The sequence below is a fragment of the Meriones unguiculatus genome, chromosome 15, assembly GCF_030254825.1.
Source record: "Meriones unguiculatus strain TT.TT164.6M chromosome 15, Bangor_MerUng_6.1, whole genome shotgun sequence".
NCBI classification, from domain to species: domain Eukaryota; kingdom Metazoa; phylum Chordata; class Mammalia; order Rodentia; family Muridae; genus Meriones; species Meriones unguiculatus.
Genome location: NC_083362.1, coordinates 73,356,161 through 73,376,655, shown reverse-complemented (window position 1 = coordinate 73,376,655; position 20,495 = coordinate 73,356,161). Strand labels below are relative to the sequence as shown.

The 20,495-nt window shown below is 41.2% G+C and overlaps 2 protein-coding genes across 3 annotated transcripts in view; both read right to left on the bottom strand.

Moving 5' to 3' along the window:
- LOC110540486 (UDP-glucuronosyltransferase 1-6) overlaps positions 1 to 20,495 on the bottom strand; it is a 104,577-nt gene that overhangs the window by 71,624 nt on the left and 12,458 nt on the right. The gene's annotated exons all lie outside the window — the stretch shown is intronic.
- Positions 4,968 to 7,127, bottom strand: LOC110554545 (UDP-glucuronosyltransferase 1A8-like). Its single transcript, XM_021647211.2, has one exon. It carries the CDS (start codon positions 5,913 to 5,915, stop codon positions 5,034 to 5,036), a length of 882 nt encoding a protein of 293 aa, XP_021502886.1. The 5' UTR covers positions 5,916 to 7,127; the 3' UTR covers positions 4,968 to 5,033.

The following is a 20,495-nucleotide window of genomic DNA, read 5'->3' as shown; positions in this document are numbered from 1 at the left end:
AAATGAAGCAAGTTTCAAAGAATCTCAATCTCACATTTCCAGAATTGGTCTCAAAGCAAAACCTAGACACTTCCTTTCGGCCACTAGACTGTGTCTCAAAGGGATTTTCTGCCTTTGCTTCCTAAGCCTGAGGGGAGGGTCCTGAGCCTGACCCCACGACAGACAGTGAAAGAACTCTGACACATGAGCGATACTGCTGCTCTTGGTGCACGTGCAGTAGGATTCTTGTTCCACTTCCAAACATGCGTGTTGTCTGAATTGCTGACACAAGCTTGGCAAACATTCACACAGAGCACACCAGGGACATAAGAAAGGGTGACTGTCATCCCCATTACATCCCTCCTGATGGGTTTGATGCCACAGTCACACAGTCTCCGGAGAAGCAGAAAGTTCTGCTGTGATTCCACTCAGTTGCCCAGGGACTTTCCCCACACATCTACAGCTTTGTCTCCAGTGTCACTGCGGCATCTGCGGGGCTGTTTCCACCTTGTGGCTACTGTCAATAGTGCTGCCACCAACATGACATACAGGCTCTTAGCAACTGATTTCAAGTCCTTCACCTGAGATGGATGCTGCTGGCTCATAAGGAAATGCTCTAGCATTCACTGCTGAGAAACCACCAGACAGCTTTACACGGGGCTGTATCGCTTTAATTTCCCACCAGGCCTGCATTGTTACTATCTAGTCTCCATGGTAGTGTGGATGGCACCTTGTAGTTTCTGCTTGCATTTTTGTAACCACTCCCATATCCTGCCTGATCTTGCCAGGACAAGAAAGCAACACTTAATTTCAAACGTCCTAACACTGGAGTCTCTAATTTTCAGAAACAACATTATCTCAGTTTCCTATGAATTGGTTGAAAATCTCTCACTCACCAAATATACCCAGTAGGAAAAAAAAAAAAAACAACTAACCTATTATAAAGCCTTTCACTTTCTGCACAGCATCTCTAGAAGTTTGTTGAGCTATTATAGACTGTGGGTCTGGTAATTTTGGTATGTGATGTTTCTATTTATTTGCAAGGGTTTTTGTCTGTGTTTTTGTTTGTTTTGTTTTGGAGACAAGGTTTCTCTGTGTAGCCCTAGCTGTCCTGGAACTCTCTCTGTAAAACAGGCTAACCTTGAACCCATAAAGATCTGCCTGCCTCTGCCCCCAGAGTGCTGGGATTAAAAGTGAGCGCCACCTCTGTCTGGAATATTTGCAAGTATTTTTAAATAATAAAGTTTATTTAATTTTTTTTAAAGTCAGGTATATCACAGATTATTCCGTGTATACTGTGCATGTGTGCTTTGTCTCCATGTATGCAGTGTGCACATAAGTACCTGATGATCAGAAGAACTCTGTGGGTTTGGAGTTATTTATAAGCTGTTATGTGGTTGTTGAGAATTAAACCTGGCTCTTCTGTAAATCGGGTGATAGTCTCAACCACCGAGTCATACCTCCAGCCCCATAAATTTTAAATGATCATGAGGATGAGGAAAGTTTGTTATTCTTTCAATTATTTTAATATTAAATATATTTTAAGTTCTGATAACAGTTTTGAAGACTATATTGTTTAATGAATGCATGTTATTTACTTGATAAAGTGCTATATACATTTTACACAAATAAATTCAAGCGTGCATCTGTATATTTTATCCTATTATTCTTTGAAATATAAACAAAGTCTTTTGAAATGCTGAGTGAGCCAGAATGCAAATACTCAGGCCAACTGTTATAAAACATATACAGAGAAAGAGATGGGGTATTCAACCTGAATTCATTTGAATTCTAAATTAAACAGCTCAGAGCAGCAGCTTAAGACATTCCAAAGTCTTAAGGGAAGTCTTAGTTAGGGTTTCTGTTGCTAAGATTTAAAAAAAAAAAATGACCAAAAGAAACTTGGAAAGAAAAGAATTTATTTCAGCTTTCCACTCTCTGGTCATACTACCTCTCTGTGGGAAGGCAGGGTAGGAACTCCAGGGTAAGAACCTGGAGGCAGGAGCTGATGCAGAGGCCATGGATGAATGCTGCTTATTGGTTGTTCCCCATGGCTTGCACAGCCTGCTTTCTTACGCAACCCAGAACCACTTGTCCAGAACTGGCACTGCCTCTCGTGGCCTTTACCCTCCCAGATCAATCATTAGTTAAGAAAATACTGTAATCCCAGCACTTGGGGAAGCCAAGACAGGCAGATCACTGTGAATTCAAGGCCAGCCTGGTCTACAAAGTGAGTCCAAGACAGCCAAGGCTAAACAGAGAAACCCTGTCTCAAAAAAAAAAAAAAAAATGAAGAAGAAAGAAGAGAAGAGAAAGAAAAGGCAGCACAGGCTTGCCAACAGGCCTGTTGTAGGGAAGTAGTTCCTCAATTGTGGTTCCCTTTTCTCAGATAGCTCCAACTGGTATCAAGTTGGTGAAACCAACCAGGACAAGGGTACATAGTCAAAAAGAAGAAAAACTGTATAATAATGGCCTGTGATATGTATAGTGTATCTGATAACTCTTATAAACTACTAAAGAAACTTAATAACATGGCCAGATAAAACATAAAATAACAAAGGTATATTTTAACTACCAATAACTACTTCAAAACCCAAATAGCTTTAAAATAACACAAGCCTAAAAATACCTTTTCATTATAAACACAAAATTTGCCCATAACATACAGTTTTTAAGTACAAAATTGTATTACTGGAATAAAATAAAATCTAAATATGTAAAATAGAATGCAGCTTCCTGGCTAAGAAGACAGTATCAACAACATACCAGCATTTCCTCGATTAACGAAAACAGTTAATGCTATGCACATAGCCCTAATATTTGTTTTGATTTGTAGAGCTCAACAAAATAATTTTCCAGGATCTCTTTTTCATTATGAGCACCTGTGTATCTGTATGTACGTGTCGCAGGCGTGGGAGGTCCCACAGAGGCCAGAATCTGGTGTCAGACACCTGGAGCTGAAGTGAGAGGCGGTTGAGAGCAGCCTGACATGAGCTGCGAGCCAAACCTGGGTTCTCTCAAAGGCTGCAATAGCTCCCGCTTCTGAGCTGTCTCTCCAGCCTCAACAAGACTATTTTTAAGTTTTAAGGGAGAATATATTATGGGACTCGCCAACACAATTTGGAAGCCGGCAACCATGGGACTCACACTACCAAACACGCTAAAGCCTACCACAGAAGCAATCAGCTAAAATACAGTGCGCGTGTGAGTGTGGTCAAATGAGAGGCTGAAAGCAGACAGAAACCAACGTGGAGAATTAAGTCCTGATAAAGACGCACTGCAAGTCCACCCATGGACCACGAGCTATCTATCACTCAAATGATGTTAGTGAACTGTAGTCAACACACATCCACAGCTACATTCAAACACCTATACTGTGCAGGGCCAAGTTCTCAGAAAAGTGCTGTCAGCCTTACAGGTATAAAAACACTCTGATATTTGGGGTTTGGAAATAGCAATATACATTGAAATCTAGGAAGTTTTAAAGTTAACATAGAAAGCAAAGAGAAAAGTTAACCAATTTGGAAGCCCGAAAATAAAAACCAAGTCAATTAAAAAATGAACAGCCAAAGAGCCAGAGAGGCGTCTCAGGGATTAGAAGAAATGGCTGCTTTTTCAGAGGACCCAGGTTCAAAGAACAGCACTCACATTGAGCCTCACAGCTCCCTGCAACTCTAGTTCCAGGGTATCCAGTGCCCTCTTTCTGGTTTCTATGTGTGCTATATGCAGGTGGTATACATACATGAAGAAAAAACACATTACACATAAAAATTGAAAGATAAACAGCTAAGAAAAAAGTGCAGCACATATTTGAAGGGCTAAGTGTTCCTGTTCCCGAACTCTAGAGGCTAGCAGCAAACGGAGAGATTGCTGAAAGGATGTCAATGTGTAATTCACCAAGGAGGAGATACGCAATGGCCCAACCACTTACTGAAACAGCTAGTGAGCACTGTAGCACCTGCTCAGGATGTTTCATCACCAACGTTACAAAAACTTTAAAAGATGGACAACATCCAGAGGAGAAGAGGGCATGGAAAATGACCAAATGGTGAAGTTTCCCAAAGTTTTGAAAGCAATTGACCAAATGCACTAAAATGTTGTGTGTGCATAGCTTTACCCTGCCACTCTGCTCCCGAGGCTCTGTGCTGCTGAAATAATAGCAGGGTTAGGAAATGCTCTGTGTGTAAGGAAGGACTAAAGAGCCAGGCATTGCTGGCACACACCGTTAGTCAGGAGGCAGAGGCAAGAAGATTTGTGAGTTTAAAGTCAGCCTGGTCTACAGAGTGAGTTCCAGGACAGCCAGAGCTACACAGAGAAACACTGTATGAAAGAGAGTGAGGGGAAAGGAGGGAGAGAGAGAGAGAGAGAGAGAGAGAGAGAGAGAGAGAGAGAGAAGACTAATGATAAGTAGTCTAGTCTGAGATTAAAAGTCTGTCAGTATTTGTGGGTTAGAAAGACAAAGACACATTTAAGACAACATGCTTGTCATGTGAAAATATGTAAAGAACTGGAGAGGATGGAGTAGGGATAGATTTGGTCAAAATACATTGTATACATGTATGAGATTCTCAAATAAAAAATCAAAAACTAATTTTTAAAAGACTACGGAAAGGTTACTGCTGTGATGACTATCACTTTCTGGAAAGTGAAGAATAGGTGAAGAAACTTATGTCTAGGCTGACACTAGACCTCATTTAAGAAAATAATTCTGAGTGTTTACAACTACACATACTATTTGTGAATTAATTCCCTGAAACTGAGAATCACACAAAACTCCTCAGAGCATTTTTAAGAAGGTGGTAGAGTACCGGAATGAGCAAAGTCAACTATCATGTCTTACCATGTTTCTCTCTCTATTTCAAAAACAGTAATAAATGCAGCCTGGTGATTATAAGAATGTCAGTGGCGTACACGAATATCAACAAGCAAGATTTATAAGTTGCACTATTATGTGTATAAGAGTAAATGGTTGAAAGAAATGGAGCAAAAGAACTGAAAATGACAAACCACAGCTCAGCAAGGAATAACTTCACTGTCCAAAGCCAGGGCTCTCCTCATGTGCTAAAGAAGATATAACATACCTTAGAAAGTGGCTTCCCCTGCTGGCAGTTGAGTCCACCAACGTAGACCATGTTGGGCATGACAGGTCTGGGAAAGTCCAGCACAAAGTCAGTGCGAAACAACCAAATGGACACTGAGCTGAAGAGGTCTCTCATAGTCACTGGGGTCTGGAGAACTTCAGAGGCAATGTCTGTAGCAGTTTTGAAGAAATAGGGGCAAAATGCACGCTCCTTCATGTGGGAGAGATAGTTCCACACTCTCTCCTTGAAAGTCATGGTGTCTGTGAATTTTAAGAGAAATCTTGGAACATAAGACGGGGGACTGGGGCACTGGGCACCGTCTTCAAGGTAGTGACAAAATATTCCTCCGCTGAAGACCACAGATGGGAGTGAAAAGTACTTGGCAACAGTTAAGCCACACACATCGAAAGGATCCAGAAACACAGCATCAAAAGCACTCTGCTTCAAGTACTCCACTAACTCCTTGTCGTTAAACAAACTCCTACAGTGTGAAAATAATAAGTCAAAGAAACCTTTGCCTGAATTCTTTAGTAGAGCAAACATTCCTACTTCTTGAGTTTTCCATTGAGTTTGAGCAAAAAAATTGAAGTGGTGGTTCAAATCTTCCAGAGTGTAAGAAACGGAGTAAATTTTCACTGTAAAATTCAGTGATTTTCCCAGTTGCCAGCTCACCTCTGGTTTGACTACTACCACCTCGTGCCCTCTGTGGCTGAGTTTCTCCACAATCATCTGCATGGTGAACCAGTGGCTCCCGTCCATGGGCACCACCAGCAGCCTGCCTGCCTGGGCAAAGCCAGAGGCCAACAGCAGACACACACACAGAGGAAGGGAGGCTGGACACTTCGCAGGAGCCATGGGGGAACCCAGCCCAGGGCAATCCAGGAGCTTCAACTCAGTGCTCTTCTAATTTTGAGAAGAGGAGAACTGTGGGAGCTAGGATACCTCCCCCACCCCCCAAGGAGGACATGTACTCACATTCATTAAGAAAGTACACTCCCTGACAGTGACGAACTTTTGAGAACAATAACAATGGAGCCATTATTGAGATGCCTATTTGTTTTCCAGATAAGAAGAGACTATGATCTTTCTCTTGGGCAGAATCAGACAATGTGAGTTTAGAAGTAGTTATGGAGAAATATACTTGACCTTACGGAGTCCAAAAGTTTTCACAAGAGGAAGCAAGTGTCAAAGAATATTATATTTCTACAATGGGTATCAGAGAAAAATCTGGACACTTTCTTTCAGCCACTAGACTGTGTCCCAGAGGGACTTTCTGCCTCTGCTTTCAAGGCCTACAGTGAGGGTCCAGGAGTGTCGCCTCACTGACAGACAGTGAAAGAACTCTGCCAGATGAGCTACACTGCTGGTCTTGGGGCTTGTGCAGTAGGATTCTTGTTCCACATCCAAACTCCCTAAATGCTGTGAATTCCTAGGCAACGATGTTGTAGACCACTCCAGGGATCTGACGTCATATGACTGCCATCTCTGTCACATTTCCCCTTCTTATGTCCAATGCACTGGACAATCACATGTTCCAAAGAGATTCTGAGAGCTCTTCTGTGGGTTCACCAGAGGATCCATGTAACGTTGTCCCGCACTCCCTTGAGCACTCCTTGCAGTGAGGGCATATAATTCCCTTGTGTATTCACCCTGTTTGCACACTACCCTCACTTTGGCTTCTTCAGGGATGAACAAAAAGAGTTCTTATTTAGACTCAGTTGAGTTATGCAGGTTTTCTATATGCTTTCGTGGGTAGCCCCAGTGGCATATGTCAGGTAATACACTGAAGCTCATCTAGCAAGAAGCATTACAGCCAGCCTGGGGTGTATTCCTTGTTAGTACAACAACATGGTTCTTTTTTTTTTTTTACCTCAAATGTCACTGTTAATAAATATAGATTTAGTCACCTATTTACCTTGGTGACTAGGGAACACTCAGGTGATCATCTTCAAAGACTTAATAGACCCTGTCTCAAAACAAAACCAAGTGAACAAAAGAGTGGCTAGGATGAAATCTGTGTGATTCTGATATGGGAAGATTCAGGCTCCCACAGAAAAAATAAAAGAACAACTCTCCAGGACCTCATCTCAAAACCTTAACAATGGAAAACAAGCCCAGGAAGCCTGAGCAGGTCACAGAACTTAATGAAGCTCAAATAAGAAAGAAAGAACAATTGTCTTTTTCAGGTCATGCCACCCAACCCCTGTTCCCAAATCACAGCAATGACGATAAAGGAGAACATTTACCCTGAGTATGGACCTGCTGGCAGAGAAATGAGCTGGCATTCATAATACAAAGCCCTTAGTGTTTTCAGAAAACTAGGACTGCTCTAAAGATATTTCTGGGCGGTTGGGGAGTCACTAGGAGAAAGGACTGGTCACGCCACATGGGGAGAAGCAGAATCAAAGAAAAGAAACTAAGGTCATCCTTAGCTGTACAGGGATCACCATACCTTAGTTTCCCTGCTGGCTCTGGACCGTGTCCAGAGATAACAGCTAAATCCTAGCCCAGCTACAAAAGCAGCCAGGTCAACTTTCATAGGCATGAGAAGGCATCTGAGCCAGAAGCACTTATTACACTTCTATGTTCCTAACTCATCCCAGAGTAGAGTCCGACTTCCCCAGATAGACAAGGAGCTGCATTCCTGTCCCCTTAAGAGTGTTGGGGCTGGCTGTGGTGGCTCTTCACAATTGGCAGCTTGATCGTATCTTGAACCATCTAAAAACTAAGCTGCTGGCCATACCTGTAAGGGCTTTTCTTGATCAGGTTTAGAATGGGAAGAATGATCCACCTTGAATGAGACAGCACCTTCTAGTGGTAGGTAAAAGGAGTTCCAAGGGGAACATTTTTCTTTTTGTCTCATTGCCTTCATGTCCCACTGAGCACTTATTTATCCTGTTGCTGCCACTTCTACTACCTTCCTTTCCTTCTATCACAGCTCTGATTCGCTGGGCTTCCATCAGGGACTGCAGGCCAGTGGCTCACCAGGGATCCTCCAGGATTTCAATGGAACTCTAAGACTTGTTAGGTGTACAGCCTCGTGGATTGAGCGTAACCAAGTTCTCGGGCTCTCCAGTGTGAAGACATTGTTAGACTGCCTGGACTCTAGCTATCACAATGCCTGGGCAGCAGCTGCGCCTGGTAGCATACCCCAGCAGGTACGCATTCATCAGCAAAATCCACCAGCAGCAAAAAAGTACCCAAGCATAAGCAGAGGCAACAAGCACCTTAGTCAACTAGGAAGCTCACAAGAAACCCTCTTACTCAGGCCCTTCCAGAGTTACAGGCTGGAATAAATGGTCTGTTCCTACCCAAGGATACATGTCAAGAAGAGTTCAAAGCATAAGTCTGACATTTCAACACAAAGATATTATTAATATTATAAAGAATCAGGGACCAGTGACAAACTTAAGAGAAATTAATAAAGTTGTAATGAGGGGGCACTAGAAAAATTGAGATCCATGTAATGACTGAGAAAGAGTTTAAAATATGAGTCATAAAAATGTTCAATGAACTATCAAAATATAGGAAGTAAATTTTAATGACAGTAGGCAAAAACACAGAAGTTGAACAACAGACAATAAAAAGTCAGATAGAGGCAAACTGAAAAGCACAAAGCTTCAAGAGCAGATATGACCAAGCAGAAGGATCAGCGAACTGGACAGAGTAATTGGAGCTGTCCACACACAGAGCAAAAGGGAGGAGGCAACTCTACAGGAGAGACAGGATACCCCCAAGAGGCCAGGCTGGCATATATATGAAGGCAGTTAAAGAAAGAAAAGGAAACATGAAACTGATTTTCACCTGAAACTAATACACCAAGACACACTCTTAGTCTTGGTGTATTAGTGTATTAATTTCTCTTAGTGTATTAATTTCTCTTAGTTCTCTGAGCTACTAAAAAATTAAAGATAGTGAACAATCCTGAGAACAAGAAGGGGTAGTGTAGTGGTTTGAATAATAGTGCCCCTAGGCTCATGTATTTGATTGCTTCATCAACAGGAAGTAGCACTATTTGAGAAGGATTAGAGGTGTGCCCTTGTTGAAGGCAGTATGTCACTAGAGATGGTTTTTGAGGTTTTTAAAAAGCCCTGCTAGGTCCAGTCTCCCTCTCTTTGTCTCTGTCTCTGTCTCTGTCTCTGTCTCTCTCTCTCTCTCTCTCTCTCTCTCTCTCAGGATGTAGCTCACAACTACTTCTTCAACACCATGCCTGCCATGTCTGCTTGCCATGCCATGGTGATAATGGACTTCTGAAACTATAAGCGAGCTCCCAAGTAAGAGTTGCCTTGGCTATACCACTGCTAGGTATATACCCAAAGTTTGTTCAAGTACACAAAAAGGACACTTGCTCAACCATGTTTATAGCAGCTCTATTTGTAATAGCCAGAACCTGGAAACAACCCAGATGTCCATCAACGGTGGAATGGGTACAGAAATTGTGGTATTTTTATACAATGGAATACTACTCAGCAATCAAAAAGGAGGAAATCATGAAATTTGCAGACAAATGGTGGGATCTAGAAAAGATCATTCTGAGTGAAATATCCCAGAAGGAGAAAGACAAACACGGGATATACTCACTTATATAGACCTATAAGATATGATAAACATAATGAAATCTAGACACCTAAAAAAGATAATCAATTGAGCGGACATGGGGTAAGATGATCAATCCTCATTTAGAAAGACAGATGGAATGTTCATTGAACGTATGACAGGAGTCTACTGAGCGCATCTGAAAGACTCTAACTAGCAGTGTTTTCAAAGCAAAGACTCATGACCAAACCTTTGGCAGAGTACAGGGAATCATAAGAAAGAAGGGGAGTTAGTCTGATGGGGAAAGGATAGGAGCTCCACAAGGACCAAATATATCTGGGCACAGGGTCTTTTCTGAGACTGACATTCAACCAAGGACCATGTATGGATATAACCTAGAACCTCCGCTCAGATGTAGCCTGTGGTAGCTCAGTAACCAATTGGTTTCCCAAAGTGAGGGGAACAAGGGCTATTTCTAACAGGAACTCAATGACTGGCTCTTTGGTCTCCCCACCCCTGAAGGGAGGAGCAGTCCTGTTAGGCCACAAAGGAGGGCTTTGCAGCCAGTCCTGAAGATACCTGATAAAACAGGATCAGATGAATGGGGAGGAGGTCCCCCCTATCAGTGGACTTGGAAAGGGGCACGGTGGAGATGAGGGAGGGAGGGAGGAACTGGGAGGGAATGAGGGATCGGGACACGGCTGGGATACAGAGTTAATAAAATGTAACTGATAAAAAAATAAAAATAAATAAAAATAAAAAAAAAGAGTTGCCTTGGTCATGGTACCTCTTCACAGCAATAGAACAGTGACTAAGACAGATAGGAAACAAACAAAAGAATATGAATGCTACTCATTGTCAGCAGGGGTCTCAGGACATTTCCCACAGCCCAGAAGAAAAGAGAATGATGTATTCAAGGTGTCGCAAGGTGTGTGAAGAGGCAGGGGGTACTCGTCAAAAATATTTTACTAGCAAGTTTGTTTTTTGAAAGTGAGTGAGAGGCAAGGTGTGCTCACATAAGCCTGTAACTCTAGCACTCAAATTTTAGCTCAACCTAGCCTACAAAGATCTGGTTTGAAGAACAAAACCAAACCAAAACAACGAATGATGAAGAAGAAAACTGACATAAATAAATGCTTAGCAAATTCACCACTAGAGCTAATAGACAGGCCTTAATTTCCTTTAACCTGAGAAGGCCACCAACTGATTACAACACATCACAAATCCTAATGGCAAAAGCAAAAATGTCTGCCTTCAACACTCTGGACCTGTCAAGATGGAGTGGACAGTAGATTTACTCCTCCTATTAGGGATAAACTATGAAGCTATGAATAATATGTGCCTACAATTAAACACATCACAAAATACTCAAATTCAGATCTAAAACATGAAGCGTGATATGGGTTAAACCAGTCAAAACTGAGAGTACTAAATGTCCCATGGAAGCCTTGGAGTACTCTTTCATAGAAGTGCAACAAATGTTAGCAAATTTCACAGTACACCACTGCATAAAACTGCCAAAGCAAAACAAAGGCAGTAAAAAATGGAGCAATGAAGATATTGTCTCCACAATTAGAAAGCAACAAACAGGATGGTAGTAACATTGTACCTGTCTAGAATTACCTTGGGGACCACTGTGGGCTGTGCCACACCTGAGCTTGTGGTCTTGGATGCTGTGAAAAAGCAGGCTGAGCAAGCCATGAGGAGCAAAGCCGTAAGTAGTACCCTTCCATGGTCTCTTCCATGCATCACCTCCTGCCTCCAGGTTTCTGTCTTGAGTTCCTGCCCTGACTTCCTTGATGAGGTAAACTGAGATAAACTCTTTCCTTCTCAGATTGCTTTTGGTTGTGGAGTTTTATCACAGGAATAGAGACAGTATCTATATCACAAACATGAAATTTTTTCCCTAAGATCTCAAAAAATAATGCTCACTCTTCCCATTTTTTGGGCAATATAATATTAGAAGCTGTTGTCAAATATACCAGGCAAGAGAAAGAAGTACAGCATCCACATAGAAAAGAAGTAATGAAATTGTCAGTGTTTGCTGATTTCATAATATAGAAATCCCCACAGAGTCCACCACAAAAAAGAAAACATGATAGAACCAATGAATAATGACAATGCAATAACAATGCACAACACTAAGTCACTAAATATGAGTAGTATCTCTTCACACTACCTACCAATTACATGAAAAAAAATTTCACAGAAAATTCCATTTATAGTAATTACCCTTCAAAGAAGATACTTAGTAATAATTTTAACCAAAGAGACGAAAGGTCTACACATTTAAAATTACAAAACAGTAAGAAAGCTTGAAGGAGATATAAAGATGAAAACAAAGAGATAGCCTGTGTTATGGATTAGATGAATTGATGCTCTTATAGTGTCCATAATACTCAAGTGGTCTACAGACTCAGTGTGTCGCCTCTAAACACACCAGTGGCTTTCTTCACAGAAACAAAACAACAATCCATATATTTGTTTTAACCACAAAAGAGCCCATGGGTCCGATGTAGCCATGGGCAACACTAACAAGAACAAAGATGGAAGCACCAAACTAGACAACATCAAACAATACAACAATGGGTTGTAATCTTGGGCAATTGCTTCCATTTCATCGAATGCAAATAGGTGTCCTAATTTCTCTGTCCTGCGTGCAAGCACTTCGGATAATACTGAGGGCATGGTTCTCAGCCAATATATGTTATGTTTCGTTATATCTAATCCACAAGGGAACAATTCACCTGTCTTAATACAGTTGTCTGTGGGAAGTACCCAACATAAGAAGAGCAACATGTGTTTAGTCCATTCTGAAGAGGCCCGGATGTGTGGTTACTCCTGCTAATGCTGTGGAGGTGGAAAACGGTTGTACTATACAATGCATTCTGTCCACGCCACCTGGGCTACTAGAGGGTCCTTGCTGTGTAGCAGACAGTTTTCACATGTAGGACAGTTTCATCTGGATAACAGCTATTTGTGCCGGGAGCTTCCTACAGGTGTGTTAGTTTCAAAGATGGGTGATGTACAGGATGGCTGCAGAAGCCATGTTCTCAAACTCTGTATTTAACTACCTTCAAACATAGCTTAAGTAGGGTCACTCTACTGACCCTAACTTAATTATCCTCACACTGTGGAAATCCCAGTGTTCCTAACTGACACTAAAAGCCCATGGAAATAGAATTGAATAATGAAGGAGTTCAGACTTCTGTCCACATTTCCATAGACCTTGTCCTGCAAGTCCCTTTGGATTCATCACAGAAATACCAGTCTGGTGGCTGTAGAATCCAACTAAGAGCAAGAGCCTCTGAGGACAAACTCTTCGGCACAGCCCTCTACGCCAATCCATTTGCAAATGCATCCAGCAAATGTGTTCCAAGTTCCAGGCAAGTTCTGGAAAAGTTGTGTTTTTCCTGCACTAGGGAGTTAAAACATGAGGTATAGACAGTGTGTGAAGATTAGTGGAAGAATTCATTTAGCTGTGATTATGACACGAATGTTAAACTATGTCTCCAGGCACCATGAGATATCAGGCTTGAAGGGGTGGCCTTGAAGAGCGGGTGGTCATGAAAAGCTTCCTAATGGTATATCACTAGAACTGAATCAAAATAATGAGTGGTTTGGGGGGGATGCTTGGGAGAGGAAGAGGATTTAAGAGAGAAAATCGTAGTCAGAAAGACCCCAAGGAAGAATGGAATGGAGTGACTTGAGAGACTGGAAGAAGAGACTGGAACACAGAGGTGCAGGGATGAGCAGGAGAGGCAGGAACACAGAGGTGCAGGGGTGAGCAGGAGAGGCAGGCAGCACCTGGGTGTCCAGGCAATACATTAAGAATGTGTTGGTTCCCCGTCACCATTCTGAGAGTTCAGAGGCTAAAACTTGCCCAGTGTGACCCATGCCCAGTGCTCTGTGTCCTCATTCAGGACTACTGAGTAGGAAAAAAGAAAACACACCTGGTGATGTTCTTCATTATCAAATCAATCTCACTATCATTAAAAATGATTTGAAGGTTGGAAGGAGGAATTGACTGGAAGGCAACTGTGACAACTGTTACATAAGCCAATAGCGGAGGAAAGAGAATGGACTCTACTCTTGAAATATTTTGTTTTTAAAGAAAAGAACCTTGTCTATAATAAGGATTTTTCACCCTCAAAATCAACAAAACCTTGAAAGCTGTACAACATCTGTAACAGAAGAGGACATGGAGAAAAGAGAACTCTCACATACAGCTGACCAAATGGTGAAGCTACTTGAAGTTTTGAAAGCAGTCAACCAACTACACTAAAATATGGTATGTGCATAGCTAGACCCTGTCACTCTGCTCTGAGTCTCTGTGCTGCTGAGATAATAGCAGGATTAGGAAGTGCTCTGTGTTTAAGGAGCTCGGATGATTACTCCAGTCTGGAACCAAATGTCTATCAGTATTGGTTGGTTAAAAAGACAAAGGCACATCTAAAACAACTCATTGGTGGTGCAAGGGTATGAGGAGTTGGAGAGAATGGAGTGTGGAGGGGTAAAAAAAAATTGTAAGATCAAAGTAAATTGTATGTATGTATGAGATTCTCAAACACAAAGCCAAAAGTCTGTTTTAAAAGAGGACCTGGTAAGTTTACTACTGAGATGTAAAGACAGCTATCAATTACTGGAAAGTAGAAAATGAAGAAGCACCTGATATCAGGACCAATGCTAGTTTTTACTTTAATGAAATTGTTGTAAGAATTGATATTATCATACATATTATTTATAAAATAACTTCCCCCAAACTGAAAAATGTAAAACATCTCAGAGCATTTGTCAACAGGATAGGGCATGAGAACAGCAAAAAGAAAAGTTTCACTTCTTACTTTTTTTCACTATTTTCCCAAAAACAATACAAAAATGCACCTTGGTGATTATATGCTAGAATATCAAGAAAACACAAATACACATCAACAAGCACAGATTTCTAGAACACAGTAATGGTACAAGACCAGAAGAAACCCCAAACAACTCACAGATCGGTAAGCAAAGCGTTTATTAACAGTTTAAGACCAGCTTATTCTTCCTGTCATGCAGGAGTAAGACCACTCCTTGGCCAATGTCTTTCCCTGTCATCAGTTGATTCCTCTAATGAAGATAATGTTCATCACAGATCTGGGATAGTCCAAAATAAAGTCTGTGCATGACAATCAAATGGGTATGAGACCACACGCTGCAGTGAGTGTTTGGAGAATCTCTGGGGCAAGTTCTATTGATGTGTTGTTTTTTTTTTTTTTTAATATAAGGGCAAAATAAATGCTTCCCTAAATTGACAAATTGGTTGAATAGTCTTTCATTGAAAGTCATGGCATCATAAAAGCGAGAGGGAAGCCTGGGGATGTAAGAAAGGGGACTGAGGCACAAGCACCTTCTACAAGGTAGTGGCAAAATACTACTCTGGTGAAGACTGCAGATGGGAGCAAAAAGTGCTTGGCGGCAGTTAGGCCACAAGCATGGAAAGGATCCAGAAACACAGCATCAAAATCACTCTGCTTCAGTTACCCACTAACTTCCTGCCATTAACAAACTCCTACAGTGTGAAAATAACAATTTGGAAAAAAAAAAAAAAACACAACAGTTGGTGAACCTAGTAGGAGAGAAAAGAGCCTTTGTTTCCAAGTTCTTCACTGGGTATCAGGAAAAATCTTAAACCTGTGGTCCAGATCCTCCAGAGTATGAGGATGTGGGTATTTCTTCACGGTAAAATTCAGGGATTGTCCCAGTTGCCAACTCACCTCTCACACCCCTGTCACTACCTAACGCCCTCTGTCTCTCCACAACCATCTGCATGGTGAACCAATGGCTTCCATCCATGGGCACCACCAGCGGCTTGCCTGCCTGCCTGGCCAAAGCCAGAGGCCAGCAGACACATACACGGAAGAGGAGAGGGCATCAAAACTGCAAAAGCTATGGGGGAAGTGCAGCAGAGCCAGCCAGCTGCCAGGACTCCAGACTTATCCAACACAGAAGGTGGAATTCCTACAGAGAAGAGAAAAACCTGTGCCAGTGAAGGCTGTGTGGTCATACATTCATTAAGGAAATGATAATCAGTGCTTTACTCAAACAAATGATATTGACATACTCACCAGCTGATTTCCCAGACAAAATGGCTCATGAGAATCATTCCCTGTACTGTAATGCTGAGTTCAGAAACAGAACTGCTAAGAAATGTGCTTAGACACTGAGGAGTTAGAAAAATAAAAAGAAAACTAAGTGTGAGTAAAGTCCATATTTCTGAAATTTGGCCCAAAGCAAAATATGGATATTTTCTAGGTAATTTTAACAATTATTTACTTTGTGATTATGCACAAACAGACACACACACACACTGAAATAAGCCTAACAACCCCCCTGTGTGGGCCATTCCAAAGATTTAATAAAATATGACTGTCATCTCTTTTTTTTTATTATTATTTCCCTTTGATAAGTTCAGTGTCATGAGCCACCTGTACAGTGCTTGCCAGAACATTCTACCAAATGCTTCTGTCCTTCTCCTATGCCTACATATTCTCAAGAAAACCTGAGAGGTCTTCTGTTGACCTCTACTCATGGTCCTTCTCAGGAGTTAAAGTTGGCTCCCTCTTGTACCATACACATCATGAGACATTTGCTTAATCACCATCGATGTCAATGATTAAATGACCCTTTGGATAATTGTCTTTAAAAAACAAAAATGACTGCCTGACAGATGGAAGGATCTGATATTCTAGGTACCAGCCACACTTGAAAAGCATTCAACTATCAGCTAATCACAAACCAGAGCATCTTTTTTTAAAAAGTTTGTTTGTTTGTTTGTTTGTTATTACAGTTTATTCACTTTGTATCCCAGCTGTTGCCCCACCATCTCTGCCCAGTCCCACCCACCATCCATCTTCTCTCCTTATGTCCCTTCCCTACTCCACTGATAAGGGTGGACCTCCTCCCCTTCTATCTGACCCTAGCCTATCAGGTCTCATAGATGTCTCTCAACCAAGGAATGGATACAGAGCATCTTTTAAAAAAATAAAAACAAAAACAACTAGCTTAAAAACACGCTTGACATTTCTGCACAGCTTGTAGACCTGGACATAGTCCAGATCACAAGGGTAAGAACATCTGCTGCAAATTGCCCCTCCCCATTAGATCCACAAATCACACAGCACAACACCAGATGGGAGTGAGTATCCCAGGTCAGTGATGTCAATAAAAAAAGAGAAACCAGCAGCACTCAGCGTTTCCTAAGTCTTGCAAGCCACTTCCCAGAAAGTTCACTGCAGGAAGTAGAGTGGGAATTGCATGGCCACCTCTGAGGAACTCAGACAAGCAAATCCTTGAAGAAGGCAAACAGGAGCCAAACTTGGAAAAAATTAAAAAAAAAAAAAAAGAAGAAGAAGAAGAAGAAAAAGAAGAGCCTGGGGAGGGGTGTAGCTAGAGAGAAGGCTCAGTGGTTGGGAGCACTGAGTACTCTTCCAAAGGACCAGTTTCAGTTCCCAGCAAGCTCACAACTGTCTGTAACTCCAGTTCCAGGGCTTCTGACACACTCACACAGACATACACACAGGCGAAACACCAATGAACATAAAATAAAACCATCCATTTTTTTAAAATGTCTCCTCTCCCTGGTACTAAGAGACTGCCACCTCTGGGAGTGTTGCAGTAGAAAGCAACCAAGAGCTATAATAATCTAGGAAAGGGCTGGCAAATGACCCAAGAAGCAAGCTGGAATATCCATTCTAATATCTAATAAAATAGACTTTCAACTAAAATTAATCAAAAGAGATGAGGAAGAACACTTTATACTCATCAAAGGAAAAATCCACCAAAACAACATCTCAGCATCCATGTCCCAAATAAAAGGGCATCCACATTTATAAAAGAAGCATTACTAAAGCTTAAATCACACATCAAATGGTACACATTAACAGGAGAAGACTTTAACACCCTTCTCTCACCAAAGGACAGGTGAGAGACAGAAACTAAACAGAAGTAATGAAACTAATGGATATTATGAGTCACATGGACCTAATGGATATCTACAGACTATTACAGCCAAACTCAAAAGAATATATATTCTTCTCAGCACCTCATGAAAACTCCTCCAAAATTGGCCACATAGCTGGTCCCAAAGCAAGTCTCAACAGATAGGAGAAAATTGAAATAGCACCTTGTATTTTATCAGACTACCATGGATTAAAGCTGGACCTCGACCATAACAGAAACAACAGAATGCCTACTAACTCACAGAAACTGAACAACTTTCAAGTCAATGACCACTGGGTCAGGGAAGAAATAAAGAAAGAAATTAAAGACTTTCTAGAATTCAGTGAAAATGAAGGCACAACATACACAAACTTATGGGACACATGAAAGTATTTACATATTTATAGGTAAAGTTACACTCATGACCAATGATTTATCCAGAATAATAGCTAATGAGCTTTCTATATTTTTTGTGTGTTTTCCAGAAAAAAAAAAAAAGCTTGTGACATTTGCCTTGGGAAGATCATGCCCTCTGTGGCAATGCCAGCTTTCAAACAAAGTTATGAAGTGAAGTGTTTGGATTTTGAGAATTCAGAAAAATCAAGAACAGGCACTACGAGCCTCTGTATCTATATGTGCTTGCTTGGCTGAACATCTGAAGGAGGCTAGGAGGGGTGGAAGGCAAGAAATGAGAGTGAGGTGGCAAAAAGAGAAAAGAATGCTAGAGAAGGCCACAGGAAAGCGTGGCCCACACCTAAAGACCCATTGTGTAGGGAAGGGCTGCTGCAGAGCCAAACCAACACTCTTGTGGTTATGGCAACTCCATGGCCTCACCATTGCTGTGAGTTTTAATGACACCTGGTATCAACCTCTACAACTCCAGAGACTTGTAGAGGTTGTGTTATAAGACAGTCATCAAATCCCCTAAGCAGGACCTAGCATACTGCACACAAATACATGGCTAGAACCTGCAGTCACAAACAGTTTCCTTCTCAACACACAGGAAAATCTCCACCCATAACTTCTTTTTCCAAGCAGCACACACACTGTATGTGAAGCATGGCTCCCAAATGAAATAATAGGCCAGATTCAAACATGTTCTCAGAGCTGGGTTGTTTTTTTTGTTTTGTTTTGTTTTTTTTGTTTTGTTTTGTTTTGTTTTTAGATTTGGGGCTATGCCCTATCCAAGTTCTTTATCAAGAGCCTCTACATACACACATATATGTGGTTGTGTGTGGCTGAGCACGGTGTGTGTGTATTAGTTCATGGTGTGTGAGACTTGGAGTGATGGTGGTGCTGATAATGTGTGTCCGTATGTGTGTGCGTGTGTGTGTGTACATATGGGATGTTCATGAGTGTGGCACATGCCCGGCTGTATTACTCAGCAACCCTACATCTTGCCTGTTGAGATAACAGAACAGAACATAGAGCCATGTTCATATAAAGAAAGTGTTAAAGAATAGTTAGCACAGGCTTTTTCTCAAAAAAAAAAAAGATAGTACATATCACTAGTGATCACTACAAAATAAAGTCAATCAATGAAAAGACTGGAATATGATCACTAAAAGAAGATGCCAAATCTGTTTGGTTTTGGCATGTGACCATGTCTCTAATCTATTGGCAAGTGAAATTGGCAAGAAAAAGAACATCATGTATCTCTATGAGTTTGTAGAGGTGGGTCCACTTCTTCAACATTATTCAATATAGTACTTGAAGCCTTACCTAAAGGAATAAGGCTGAAAGCCATCAAGGGAATACAAACTAAAAAGAAAGTAATCAAATTAGCTTTATTTTCAGATGATGTGATACTGTATATAAATGATCCTAACAATTCCACCAGGGAACTCCTAGAGCTAATAAACACTTTCAGCAAAGTAGCTGGATACAAAATTAACTCAGAAAATCAGTAGCGATCCTGTATACAAACAAGAAAAAGACTGAAAAAGAAATCAGGGAAACAACACCCTTTACGATAGCCTCAAACAATATAAAATATCTTGCAGGTAGCTCTAACCAAGTCTTTGAAGAAAGAAATGGAAGAAGATATCAGAAGATGGAACTGAGGATTGACATAGTGAAAGTGGCCATCCTACCAGAAGCAATGGGCATATTCAGTTCAGTCCCCACATAAATTTCAAAACAATTCTCAACTTCATGTGGAAACCCGAAAATCCCAGGTTAGCTACAATAATCATGAACAATAATAGAACTGGATCCCTAGAGGTGGCAAGAAGTTAAGGCAGTTGGTCATGGCGCATGCCTTTAATCCCAGGACTCAGCATGCATTAGCAGGTGGATCTCTGAATACAAGGCCATCTTGGTCTACAGAGTGAGTTCCAAGGACATTCAGGGATACAAAGAGAAATCCTGTCTCAAAAAAACAAAAATGACTTCATGAAATTTGTAGATGAATATATGGAACTAGGGAAAATCATATTTGATGAAGTAACCCAGACCCAGAAAGATAAATATGGTAGGTGTTTGCTTATATTTGGGTATTAGTCATAAATAAATGATAATCTAGCCACAACCCATAGACCCAGTGAGGTTAGGTATAGAGGGAAGGGCTAAGAGTATCTCCTTGGAAAGGAGATGTGAAATAGATTTTATTGGAAAACTGGAGCCAAAAGAGAAGACAACAAGGGGAGGATAGTGTGGGAAGGGGAAAGGAGATAGGATTGAGGAAGAAATTGTGGAGAGAGAAGCTAGAATTGAAGAGCATTTTACTGGCAGTGTGGAAATAGAGCGCAATGAAAATCCCTATAATATAGGAAGGCAACCCTTACAAAGTCGCATATACTGATTGAGACAAAAACACTGCTGGCCACATCTTGGGAACAAACAAAGTTGTCAGTGCTGGGACTAGGTTTCATCCCATTCAGTTGTTGGCCAAAAGGATCCCATAGATATCCCCAAATAAGC

Excerpts from the sequence above, each read along its gene's own strand:
- LOC110554545 (XM_021647211.2), bottom strand. The coding sequence starts at position 5,915 with ATGGCTCCTGCGAAGTGTCCAGCCTCCCTTCCTCTGTGTGTGTGTCTG.